The 14120-nt window shown below is 34.1% G+C and overlaps 1 protein-coding gene across 1 annotated transcript; it reads left to right on the forward strand.

The window, feature by feature from the left end:
- The first annotated feature begins 11951 nt into the window (after positions 1-11951).
- Positions 11952-14025, forward strand: LOC111391427 (60S ribosomal protein L14-2-like). The gene is made up of 5 exons (XM_023016645.1): positions 11952-12070; positions 12181-12282; positions 13202-13331; positions 13413-13525; positions 13903-14025. The coding sequence occupies exons 1-5, from the start codon at positions 12068-12070 to the stop codon at positions 13957-13959; spliced, it is 405 nt and encodes a 134-aa protein (XP_022872413.1). The 5' UTR covers positions 11952-12067; the 3' UTR covers positions 13960-14025.
- Positions 14026-14120: the final 95 nt, after the last annotated feature.

Below are 14120 nucleotides of genomic sequence, written 5' to 3' on the forward strand. Positions count from 1 at the left end.
TCTCGTAATTTGGAGTACTACTATTACAAGACGATATCGTTGTATCTTGGAAGACAAGTGCTGCAATACCGTCAGTACCAGTGCGGGGCATTATCGTTTTAAGGAGAAAGAGTCGAACTCTTACCTCGACCATTCAAAACCATCCAAACGTCATTACTCTACCTAAATATATATTCACGGTGACACTATTATTTGCCAATATCCTTCAACAGTTAGTGATGTAAAGAAGTCGAGCCTACTCATGAGTCAAAGTTTGTGTCTCAGATAAAAACTGATCAAGCTTTTTTTTAGCTCGAGTCAAGTCAAACAGAAGCTCGACCAAAAAAATGGGGTTCGGCTGAAGCCTTTCTTAATCGAACTAACTCTTTTTTTCCTAAAATTCTATATATATAAAAGCAACCATGACTGCCTTTGCAAGCAAGTAGCTACTTTGTTTTCAAGACACGAGCTGGCTCAGCTCTAGCCTTGCTCGATTTAATAAGCTGCGACCCAAGTCGGTTCAAGCTTTTCTCTGATTGAGTTGCGAGCTGCTCAAGCTAGAGAGCCGGATTGACACTCTTAATTGATGTTTTCAATTTTAAAAGGGAAATTTGCAATTTCGTTTTCAATTTTTGCTAGGTGTAACAAATTCCTTTTATTAGCATAATTGATAATACATAACAATCTTTCAATTATACAGCAAAATACGTCCTTCCATCCAATTTAGTCATTAAATAATGAATTTGCCTGTCTATTTAAATAAAAAGAAAAAAAAAGAAAACGGTAAAATAACATAATTTAAAGAAAAATTGCAAATGTCGTTTTACAACTTTTCAAAACGAACAAATAAAACCTACTTGAAATACTTAAAAGACATATTAACACGTAAAAAGCTGGGAAAATCTCATCTTCCCAACGAAAGCATTACTACCACCACCATGGAAAAATTGATTCAACAAACTAAAAAAAATAATAAATGACTAGATAAAAAATAGAAGCCCCGATTACAAAACCACTATCCCCATTGGGGGCACCTTACCGACCATCAACTATTCGTTTGCAAGAACTAAATCGCAAGACTCAAATTGTAGCTATCTACTGGGAATTTACATAAATGTCACTAAAATTGAAAATGCATAAAAAAAAATTTACTTACACCAATTTCTTCCAAAAATGTCACTTTTTTTTTACGCAAAATGTCCACTTTACCTTTTATGACACCTTTTTAGGAATAATAAATACTTGATTTAAATGCAATTAATGGTGTGATGTAATGATTTGTTTTATATATTTTAAACATTTAAGATATGATTATTATATTGTATAATATGAATTTTTGTTAAAAAAATGGGTAAAGTTAAAAAACACAAACACACAAACATGTATAAATACAAACTCTACCTTCTTCTTCTTCATCTTCATCTTCATCTTCATTCCATCATCAATAATATAAAGTTATCGATCAATCTCAAAGGTGAGTTACTAGAAATTGTTTATATTTTCATCTCATAGTTTACTACTTTAGATATTTAATACAACATGATTTTATTTAATTGAACTTTTTGAATATCTTATTCATTATTGTGCTTTATTTTCGATATATTTTTCAAAGGAAAAAAATTCCAACATCCTCTAGAAAAATGTGAAATATTTCATATTTAATGAAGCATTGAGTCATTCCTTATTTATTTGTGGGAAGATATTGTGATATTGTTGTTGAGATTTGATTATCACCATTAATATTTTCAATAATTTCTTCCAAAGAATTAAATACATGGTTTCCAAGCTTCTTCGAAATTTATGGTAATTCGACTGTCGAGTAATGTCGTCGAAATCGTCAGGTTAGATATTTGAACTGTCAAACTCGACATTTACTCACTGTCAGGCTAGACAATTTAACTACTGACTTCGACATTTGAAAGCTGTTGAAATCTTTTATTTTTCTTTTTGTTATTATATGGATCTAAATATTCGAAAGCTCCAATTTGATGGTATTAAATGTCAACATATGAAATGTGCAAAATTCTGACATTTGCAATCTTAACATTTCAGGTATGAGTCATCACTTGAGATTTATCGTGTCGTATAGGGAAAAGTTTGTTCAACCCCTAATGTAATACAAGTTTCTTAAACAACAGCTCAATGTCGTTGTTGGCGTTATATGTCCAATGTTAACTACGTTGTACATTATCAAGTTATATTATAGTTTTGTTGTTATTATCGTTTGCAACCATTATTGCTCATTATGTTGTCATTATTAAATTCTACTAATGTTGAAAATAATTCAACCACGCCATTCAAAAATTGCTATCACAATCCACTTTAAAATTCTAATTTTAATCCTCACAAAATACATTGTTTGTAAGTTGTAAATAGTGGACTCAATTGACGCATAAATGATAAATGCCATTAATATTAAATCGTATTACTATGGAGAAAAGGAGGAGGACAATTACAAAATTGGATTGAATTATTTACTACAATATTAGATGTAGAGTGTTTTTTGTACTTTAAAAAAAATCAACAATTTAACATTTTCATTATCTTTATTTTTTTTATCATGTTTATAACCTATTGATTTCATTGGAGCGTACATATCTCGTATAAAGGTATTTTCAACTTACGGTATTCACCAACATATTCTCAAGTTACATTACAATCTTCAACTTATATCGTCATTATCATTCCCACATCATTCGCAGACAGGGAAATATATGTTCAACTTCACAAGTAAAATACGAATCCATAGACAATATATTGCATGACAGCACGACAGTCCATCTGCTGTTCCCGACGGATTGTTTCTGTCATCCTCGACACTTGGTCATGATTCAACGTAACAAAGATTCAAATACACAGCATTATGTACATATATTATCACGTGAATTCCTGACAGAAACTAGAGACCATAAATATAAGTCTACACATAAGCATAATAGTTGCAAAATTAACAAATTCAGCTATGTTACCATTGAATTTCACATAGGAGCATACAACATTTAAGCAACGGTTAAAGCAAACTAAAATATTTGTGCGCATCACTAATAGAAACTGTAAAACATTTTAAAGTAAAAAGCTACATAAAAGTACTATCACGATACATTTCTATTGTAAAATAAATACATCCAAAAGTGCTATCACGTCATTAGCTACTTAAAACAATATATGACTATTTCCCTAATTAATTCCTACAATGTATCTAATATGTTGCTTGATTTAACGTTGGTTGACTTTCTATTCTCTCCCCCTCGTGAATGGAGTCCTTGTCAATGCAGCAGGCACTCGAACACGTGTCGATCGTTGCATATTTACGTTAACATCATCGTCACCTTGAACGGGTATGGTTAATGCCAATGGTACATCAGTATATACTCCTATGCAAAAGTGGCTAAGTTGTATTAGGCACCAAAATTTAATAGTGGAAGAAGATAACAGATCCTACCAAAAATTGAAGTATAACATTGAAATAATACGTTTATTTTCAACTAAATATATTTAACGTAAAACATAAGAATTTGAAATTGTATAACTACTCCACTACGAAACTTACCGTCTGTCACAAACATAGGGAACCTCATGATTGTCCGGTCATGTACCTTTCAGTTCGACACTTTTATACGAAATAATCAAGTTTCAAATGCCAATGTTAAGAAATTAAAACATTCTAATATTTGTTTTTTAAAACTAAAAGTAATAAAACATATCAATTGCCTCGTTTACGCATCTAGTTAATGGACCTTTCAGTAGTTTGGGCTACCAACTTTTAGGTTAGTATCTTCATACAAAACAACCATGTTTGAAATCATGAAGATAAAAACTTAAAACAGTAGGACAAATGTGTTTTTAAATTAAAGTGATAATATATACCAATCCCCTCATTTACCTAGCTAGCCGATGGATCCTCCAGTAGTCCAGGCAAGCACCTTTTGGGTCGGTGACTTCTCTATCTAGAATGATAGTTTATTCACTACAGATGGATTCATAAATACTATGTCTATAATTCACGAAGTAATAATGGTGCTAAAATGATATGTCATACATTTCAACCCCTAAAATCACACGTAGAAGAGAAGCTTAACAAAATTTGGCTTCTGCAATCAACCGCCGAGAATTTTAGAGCCTAACTATTGAGAACGACAGTTCATCTGTTGACAGATGATTTCGTTACTGTCAGAATGGACATTACATTTCACATTCATATTAGTTTTCCAAGACATGAAGGACCAAGTTATAACAAACATGATATGTGTGATACTTATAGCTTCCAATAGCACCACTTTTATATACTCATCCATAAGTTTTATATATAAATGCAAAGACATTTTCAAGAATGAATAAAGAATGATCCAACACTTCAAATAACATTCAAATAACCCAAAATAATCATATAAAGACACATTTAACGAAACTTATTTGTGCATGTTGACCAGAATATACCCAATTCAATCTTAGCTCATTTCACAAACTCAAAAATTAAACTCAAACTCAATTTGTTCAATAGTGACCGTAATCATTTTTTACATGAAAGAAAAATGAAAAATATAATTGTAAGAAATAAATTCATAGATAACTTACATAAACCAAAATGTTAACATTTTCATAGCACTAGAAAAATAGACAACACAAAAATGAGACATATTGTATTAATTCAAGACGAAAATTGTGAAAAATAAAAAAACAAATATCCATAAATTTGAAAAATCAGAAGAGAAGAGAGCAACAAATGCAAAAAGAAATAAAAAATAAAACCTCAAGAGATTAATGATAATCTTCGTCGATGGTGGATTGATTAACGGTTATTTGGCTTCAAACCTGAACAAAAATGGAGGACCTTAGTGTTGCCGGTGATCTTGATCAAGCAGAAATTGAGCTGTTTAGATTTAGAAAATGAGAGAGAGAATGATAAGATTTTTACCTTTTAGGGAATGAGAGAGAATGAGGATATATATATATAGTGAAATGAGCGCATTTGACGTAATCTATTAAAATTTTTTGTATTATTTTTCCATCTAGTCAAATCAATTTTTAATGAAGGACATGTAGGGTATTGAATTATCTGGATGGACAAAAATATCCAAATTTTTTCAAAATTAACAATCTTGCAAAGACTTAAAATATGTGACATTTTTGTAAATGCAAATCCAAAAATTGACTATTTTGGTAATTTTCACTTTTTTTTATTTGGTCGATTTTTTCTTAATTAATTTTTTTAAGATGGTGATTTTGTTTGTGAGGTTAGGGTAGAATAAGGTGGAGCAACGTGGGGTTGGGTTCTCTCTCCCACCTCTATTCCATAAAAATTGTCAATGCTGAAATTGACAAAAGCGATGACACCGGCTCCACCCACCCACACAAAAACTTCTCTACCACCACTGATCCCATCACCATCAACACTGCACATCAGGCTTTATTAGCAAAGAACCTACCATCGGCTCCACCTACTCACCACCCTAGAACTTCTCTATCGCTACTAAGCCTATTACCTACATGAGACTCAACTCATCAAAGAACCAATCGAGCTCGACTCCAACAAACCACCATCTTATCTCTGATCACAAGCATCACCACAAGCTTTGAATCAAGCAACCAATCACTAAGAACACCATCGGAAACACATTGTGAAAAAAAATTTCTTCAATGGTTTTTGCATTAATCAAGGGTGGAAAGTGCCCATTGCTTTCGCAAAAACAATGTAGGGCATTCGGGGTTGGTTGGCAGCACTATTGGTTTGGAGGTGGTGGTTGCTATTGCAATTGGCATTGGCGGCTGGGTGAGCATGGTTGGGGGAGATAAATTTTTTCTAATTTCATTTTAATGCGTTAATATATGCGTAAGTATTTTAATTAGGATCTATTTGTACTTTTTGAAAAGTAGTGGAACTCCATTTATAATTATTTTTCATATTTTTATTGCTTTGCTTCTTTTTTTATTTTGATTTATTTGAAGAGATGGGCAAATTCATCGTTTAATGGCCAAAAATGAAGGGAGATTACAAGTTTTGCTACATAGTTGAAAGTGAGTTAATTGTTTCAATGTTCACTGAACTTAATAGTGGAACTCCATTTATAATTTTTTTTCATATTTTTATTGCTTTGCTTCTTTTTTTATTTTGATTTATTTGAAGAGATGGGCAAATTCATCGTTTAATGGCCAAAAATGAAGGGAGATTACAAGTTTTGCTACATAGTTGAAAGTGAGTTAATTGTTTCAATGTTCATTGAACTTAAATTCATGTCTTTGATTGGCCACTGAAATTTAAAATGTCGAGTTTTGTCATTGAACTTAAGTTTATGTCTTCGATTGCTCACTGAAATTTAAAATGTCGATTTTTGGCCACTGAACTTTGAAAAATATTGTACATTACTCACTGAACTTTAAAAAATACTATACATTACTCACTGTAAACTTAATTTTTTCAAAGTTCAACAGTTATGCTAGTGAGTAATGTACGACATATTCCAAGATTCAGTGAGTAATGTACAACATTTTTCAAAGTTCAGTGGTCAAAACTCAATATTTTAAATTTCGATGAGCAGTCGAAGACATGAACCTAAGTTCGGTGAGCAATTAAAGACATTGACCTAAGTTACGTGACCAAAATTCGACATTTTAAATTTTAGTGACCAATCAAAGATATGAATTTCAGTTCAGTTGTCATTGAAACAATTAACTCGTTGAAAGTTGGAGTGAATTATGCTAAAAAAAAAAAAGGTTAATTCTAGATTTATTACATTACGCAAAGATTGAGAACGAAAAGTGCAAACGTATCATTTTAAAATAATGTTAAGTTCAAATGGCCAAATAGTTTCTTTGCAGACTGATATGCAGACGACTATAATAAATATATGGGAAAATTGCAACCGAGGTACCAAACCTTTCGTTTATTAGCAGATTTTGCCCAAACCTTTAGTTTGTGCCACTGTGAGTACCAAACCTTTAAAAAATATGCAACTCAAGTCCGTATTAATGGTTTCCGTCAGTTTGACCCAAAAAACTGTGAGTTGACTTCAAAAATTAAAAATATAATAATTTTGACCACATAAGGTAAGGGTAAAATTGTAACTCTATAATTTTAATATTAAAAAAAATTAAAAAGGGGGAAAAAAACCCATCTCCTCATTCATCTTCCCCACTGTGCGATGCTATAGGGAGAGGATCGGCGCCACTGCCGACTGCAAGCTCTGTCTTGCTGTTGAAAAGGGAGCTCTGTCGCTGTCGAGATCTCCACCTAGGAAAGTGGACAGTTCGTGTAGCCCAGCAATGCCCCCATTGCCTCTGCCTCCGCAGTCGTGTAGCCCTCCGCCTCTGCTCGCACCTCGCAGTACCGATTTATAGCTTTCAATGTGTATTTCTTGTACAAAATTTACAAAGGCAAAATGAAATCTTGGGCTCTTTCTTCTTCTTCCTCATCAGTCCCTCGAATTCCTTTTTCTCTCGTTCAACATTATTGTGTATCATCGTTTTCTTCTGTCCCAGAAATAACAGATGTCCCCAGTCCCAAACCTGGTGCTGTTGTTGACTCCAACTGGACCTCAGAGTGGGGAAGATGAAGGAGGAGATGGGGTTTTTCCCCCCTTTTTAATTGTTTTTTTTAATATTAAAATTATAGAGTTACAATTTTACCCTTACCTTATGTGGTCAAAATTATTATATTTTTAATTTTTGAAGTCAACTGACAATTTTTCGGGTCAAACTGACGAAAATCGTTAATACGAACTTGAGTTGCATATTTTTTAAAGGTTTGGTACTCACAGTGGTACAAACTAAAGGTTTGGGTAAAGTCTGCTAATAAACGAAAAATTTGATACCTCGGCTGCAATTTTTCCTAAATATATTGTGGGAATCTTGTAGCAATAACTTCCAATCCATTCACTTAGGGTGTGTTTGATTACATTTATTTTTTTATGGAAAATATCAATTTTCCATCTAAATTCTTTGATTGCTATTTTTTTCCATGGAAAATATTTTCCAACTTTTGAAAATATGCCTAATTTTCCTTGTTTTTAAGGAAATATTTTCCTTGGGTAGAGGTGATTTTTATTTTCCACAAAAGATGAAAAATATTTTCTTTTCTAGATGATATTTTCCATGTCAATCAAATACGCTCTTATATTTCTGGGTTCCTAATTAAGGAAAAACTGAAGTTATGTTGTTTCTTCTGTAATAGGGATTGGGGGATTCCCAGATTCTTTAAAATAAAAAATAAATAAAAATGTAAAAAAAACTGGGGGTCCTAATTTCTTAGTTTCTCGAGGAATTACCGAATTAATTATCCTGTTATTGATGTGTACTTTGATAAGATAAACAAATCCGTTCCTATATAAACTCTTGCTGGCGTATCTATTCCCCGAACAAAAATTGATGAAGTTGGAAGAACAACACTAACTCGAACTATAACCGGCGCAATAGATTCCAAGTCGTGTGTTTCCGCTCTTCTCAAAATGATATTTCCCCCACTACCAACTATGCATAAGGAAAAGTAAAATGCCTTTAGAATACAGTGGAGCCTAATTTTGTTGCTTATGTTATGCGCTAACGAAAACAACCCAAAAACTAAGAGAGAAGAAGCCATCATCCATTAATCCTGTACTCATATTTTGTACTTCTGAACTAAAAAAATACGCAAAAACCTTTTAGAGAAATGAAATTGAAGAATGTAATAAAATGGTTTACGAAGGAAGAATATAGAGATTTTAATCTTACTTCATCCCCTTGGATCAAAGAACATTTTGGGCGGAGGTTGTACTTTCAAAAGGAAAGATTCTAAGAATAATTTTATTCCACCATAGTTGCACCAAACCATGATGCTTTGATTCCTCTCTCCACCCTCTCAATCGCAACTTGCGCACCAATAGCAGCTTCAAAGACGTTCTGATTTCGCTCTCCACTTGTCTCAGTCAGAAGCTGTGCACCAATGGCAACCTCAATGGTAGATCTCTAAATTTAATTTTTCTTTGGTGAGGTTGTTGTAGAGTTTGGATAGGAGGAATTGTGCAGACTCCAGTGTTGTGGGCTTGGCACAGTATTCTAAAACGTATAAACCGTGGTTTGTTGTAGACATCAAACTTCAAACTTGCCTATGCAAGGATGTGGAGTAAAAAAAAAAAAAATTTTTTTTTAATAATTAAAATAATACATACCAAATATCTAAAATTATAAAATACTATATTTAATTAATAATTATTATAATTAGTAAATTATACAAATTTCAAAGGAAAAACTTTAAACCAAATAAAATAAAAGGACCTAAGGTTGTAGGCAAGGGGAAGAGTTAAGTAGCCAAAGACTAAGCCAGGTAAGGTAAGACTCTTTTATTTTTCCCAACTCCTTTTTAAAAAGGGGGAAAAAATAAAAAGAATTAATAAAGTGTGCCTAGGCGTGCCTTAAGCGATCAACTTGACAGTTGACCTTTTAATTTCACGCTTTCAAGTATAGGCGTTTCGCTAGCACCTAGGTGAGCTTTTTAGAAAATTGATTGGGCAAGAGGTGAGTAGTTGGTTGTGATGGTCATGGATCTGCCACTAGCGGAGGAAGTTTGAAGTTGGATATGGCGAGGATCGATGCAAGCGTAGAAAGAGAAATGGTATATAATTTTTAGAAATAGTATTTTTTATCTCTTAACCAAAGAAAAAAGTTCATACCTAACACCTTATTACGTGGGTAATTTTCTCATGAAATATGTTATTTATACATGATGCGGTGTCTATAACGGTGTTCACCCTCCTCACATGGAGAGAGATCCACTTGGATAAATTATATTTTAATCGAAGTGGATTCACCTTCATGTAAGGGTAATGGACACAATTATAAACATCTTAGCCTCCGTTTGAGCCCCCATTAAATTCAATTACATTACATTCTATTTATCTCTCTCTCCTATTTTCAATAACACAATCTTCCATAAAATAATATTATACGTAAATTGAAATTTTTTTCTCAATTTTCAACCACTCATTTTTTTTAAAAAAAATACTATTCCACTCATTTTCATTTGTATGAAATGTGGGCCAAACAGGGCTACGTGTAGCATAATTCTTTGGGAAGAGTTCACATCTCAGGTATTTAGTTTACCCTAATTCAAAAATCAAATAGATTCTTTTAAAATTCAAAAATCAGGTTTATATTTAATTAATTAAAAATATTTATTAAATGAAGATAATAAAGTCACAATTACATGATTAACGGTCACATATTCGTAATTATAGGTCACAAATTTATTTATTGGTCACATATCGTCAAATTAATTGGTCACAAAATTATTTCGTAGTCACAGATAAAAAAATTTGTAGATCACATATTATTTCGAGGTCACAAATCATTCAAATTACAAGTCACATTATATCTATAGGTCACATATGTCACAGTTTATCGGTCACAGACATATGAATTTTGGTCACGGACGACTAAATAGTTGGTCACAGACGCCTAATTATCGGTCACAGATGTCACCACCATCATGTGCATCACCGTACCGATAACACCACCATACCATCACATCCACAACACCCCATCAACAATCCATTTACTCATTCCAAATTATTGAATTAATTGGTCACGATTAATTTTTCGATCACAACTTAACCAATTGTGAGTCAGGAGTCACAATTCACAATTTTCAGGTCACGTATCAAATATTGCGAGTCACAACCACCGCCGTCTACCGCAATGACCACCAGGTCCACCACCTCAACAACCCCCACCAAAAAAAAAATCCCCAAATTTGCCACAGTAATACCACCACACACAACCATATCACCCCCACGCTGCTAGCAACCCCAACCGCTGATCAACCACCACAAAATCGCCACCACACAATCATCCTCACCACCACCATACAAACACAATGCAAAGCTGTTACCCACCCAAATCGCCAGCCCCACCACCACACAAAAACACCACGACAAAATCGCCACAACACAAACACTGTTCATTTCACCGCCGCGACGGATCTGTGAAGAGTCACCGAGGTAAGTGGGTGGATTTGCTTCGCAAATGCCATTTCATCGTCGCGGATAATCTGCTTCGCAAAATACTGCTCATTTCATAGCCACAAAACTTACTGTGATTCCCGTTTCTTCTAACAAGCGCTCCTTCTAAGGTGAAATGGACTGGGGGTGGATGATGGGGTGGGCGAAAATGACGGGCGGCGACGACGACAGAAAGGTGAGGACAACCAATATCACAACCACCATCACCCAAAAGGTAACAGAAAACCTATCACCACAGCACCCACAACACCACCACACCCAAACTCCGGCACCACAGTGGCCTTAATAAGCCGTCTTATAAATGGTAAATCAATCATTACCTAAACTTAAAGCATACCCACAGCAGCCCTAATCTACCATCTGCATCTAATGGCGCTACTATCCACCGATTGAATCGCGTGGCGCCACCATACCTCTCGTTAATGTCGTTTGGGTGCCACCATACCCACCGTACACAGACTACTGAAGCTTCGTTCACATCGCTATTGGAGATTGCACAACGGTGAAGACGAAGACGACGACAGACGCTTTGCTCCACAACCATCACGTTGCTGAACATGGGATAACAAATGGCTAGTCCTATCTGCATCATATCGCTGCCACCTCGGATGGTAACACCGCCATCGTAGCTGCCGCCACCTTCGGTGGTAACACCACTGCGTCGGAGATTCACTTTCAGGGCTGGCGCCGCTATTGTTGAGAGAGACAAGAGATTAGGGTGAAGAGAATAATGGTACTGGGTCGAGATTTTAGAGAGAGAAGAAGAAGAAAGGGGTGAACTGGGTCTTGTGTTTTTGGAGAGAGGAGAAACAGGGATGGGGGAATGATTTAGGGTTTGTATGGATATTTTATTTTTGATTAAAAAAGCTTTTCACCTGATTTTTGCACTGCCGTCTTAAAATATCTGGATTTCTGTAATTTCCTCTAGTTCTTTTCTCTTTATAAAATAAAATCTATTCTAAAATCGGCCCAATTTTCAACTAAAGAAAGCCCATAACCACATACAAAACCCTACTCCTTTTGCCTCATTTACAAACCCTAACTCATTTTCTATCTCGGGCACCTTTCTCCTCCTCTAGCTCTCGCACAGATCGTAAAAAATGGTGAGCTCACTGAAACTAACTCTCTTTTCTCTCTACATTACTATATGTATGTCTAGTTCGATTATTGTATGTTGAATACGGGTTCTAATTTTCTCACGAATTGTTTATAGCCGTTCAAGAGATTCGTTGAGATTGGAAGGGTGGCTCTCGTCAACTACGGCAAGGACTACGGGAAGCTTGTCGTCATCGTTGATGTCATCGACCAGAACCGGGTTAGTGAAAATCTTATTGGTCCTTATACTAATTACTGTTTATTCCTTTATGTTCTATTTTAATAATTTATCTGAGAATTTATGTTTCTGTAGCATTCCATGATTTCTCAATTTTTAGTACCTTTTATTTTATCATTGTTTGTTGCGAGAGTCTTGAATTGATATGTACCGATGGGTGAAATATAATTTTTTATTCGTGTTTTGTAATTCCTACGGTAATAAGTTGGTTGAGCTCATAATTCTATTTATTTGGAGTTTCTGTCTTCCTTCTTATCAAGGGAATATAAACCAGTTACATCGGCATGTTGAATGCTGGCAGATAACATGTGTAATCTGGGTTTGATTTCTAGTTGAAGCTTGGAATATAATGCTGATCTCAAACAATTTCGATTAGGTTATGTATTAGTCACAGTCTGGATGTCTAGCAGATTAATTTCCTTTAATTTATATACTTCCAATATTGAGTTAACATTTAACAAGCCATTTTACCCTTCGTTTCACAAATATGAGGGAGGTTCAATCATGGGTTCTCTTTAGAGCATTTTTTCCGAGCTAAAAAGATATTTTGTCAAAGCTTGCTTCTCGTTCTTATAAGAACCTTAACCACACCCCAAAATTGCTGATGATTAATAAAACTTACTTTTTCTAGAAATTAAATATTAGCTTTTTAGAGGAGTAACTTCTGGGCGCAGCTAAACACACACAAGGGTAGCTTCCTCTTTTGTCTTTTTAAAAACGATAATAATAACTTCATTTGATCTTATTAATGTGTTCATGGAATCAACTGAATACAAAACGTTAATATCTATTGCAGTTTCGATTACAAGTAGTCAGAATATTTTTTTGGTAGCTTAGTTCATGTTAAAGAAATGAAAATTGGACTTCGAATCTTTTCATTAAACTATTTGTGAATTGGCAGGCTCTTGTGGATGCCCCTGACATGGTGCGGAGCCAAATGAATTTTAAAAGGCTGCAACTTACTGACATCAAGATTGACATCAAAAGGGTTCCGAAGAAGAAGACTCTTATTGCTGCAATGGAGGCTGCTGGTAAGTATTGGAATTTTAAAAATCTTGTACCACAATAATTATTTGATATCATGAAATTGAAAAATATGGCTCTTGTGGCAGATGTGAAAAACAAGTGGGAAAACAGTTCATGGGGAAGGAAGCTGATTGTGCAGAGGAGAAGGGCCTCACTGAACGATTTTGATAGGTTCAAGCTAATGTTGGCTAAAATCAAGGTATTCTACGTTTGCATTGATATTTACTCATGGCAGATTTTATTGATTTTCATGCACGGGTAGGAGGATATTTTACCTTTATATGCTCTCTATAAAAAATAAGTTACTTTAAATGGATAACTTTTGTAAGTGAGATCCTTACAAAATAAATAGATAATTTTTAAGAAAGTCAACCATGCCCTTTTGTCAAAATAAATGACCTCGTGTTTGAAAACATAAAAAAAAAAATAAAAAAAAAATTACCGAAGTAGCTTTGGTTACTTTTAAGCCAAAAATGCACTAATGCTAAGTACGATTACTCTATACCTGTGTGTTTTTTATTTTAATCTCATGACTTCAATATTAAACATGTAACTGCTTTTACTTCGACAATGCAGAAAGCCGGCGTTGTCAGGCAGGAGCTTGCAAAGCTTAAGAAGGAGATCACAGCCTGAGAAGTTATAATTTCTTGATGTTATGATTTTCACTTAGGTTTATAAAGAAGTTGTATTGGTTTATTATGCAAGTTTTCTTCTACTTATGATGACTTCATGACCATATCGGAAATAGTGCTTCCTTTTTTGTTATTATTGTGGGATCAATTTGAAAATCTTGG

The sequence above is a fragment of the Olea europaea genome, unplaced genomic scaffold, assembly GCF_002742605.1.
Source record: "Olea europaea var. sylvestris unplaced genomic scaffold, O_europaea_v1 scaffold792, whole genome shotgun sequence".
NCBI lineage: Eukaryota > Viridiplantae > Streptophyta > Magnoliopsida > Lamiales > Oleaceae > Olea > Olea europaea.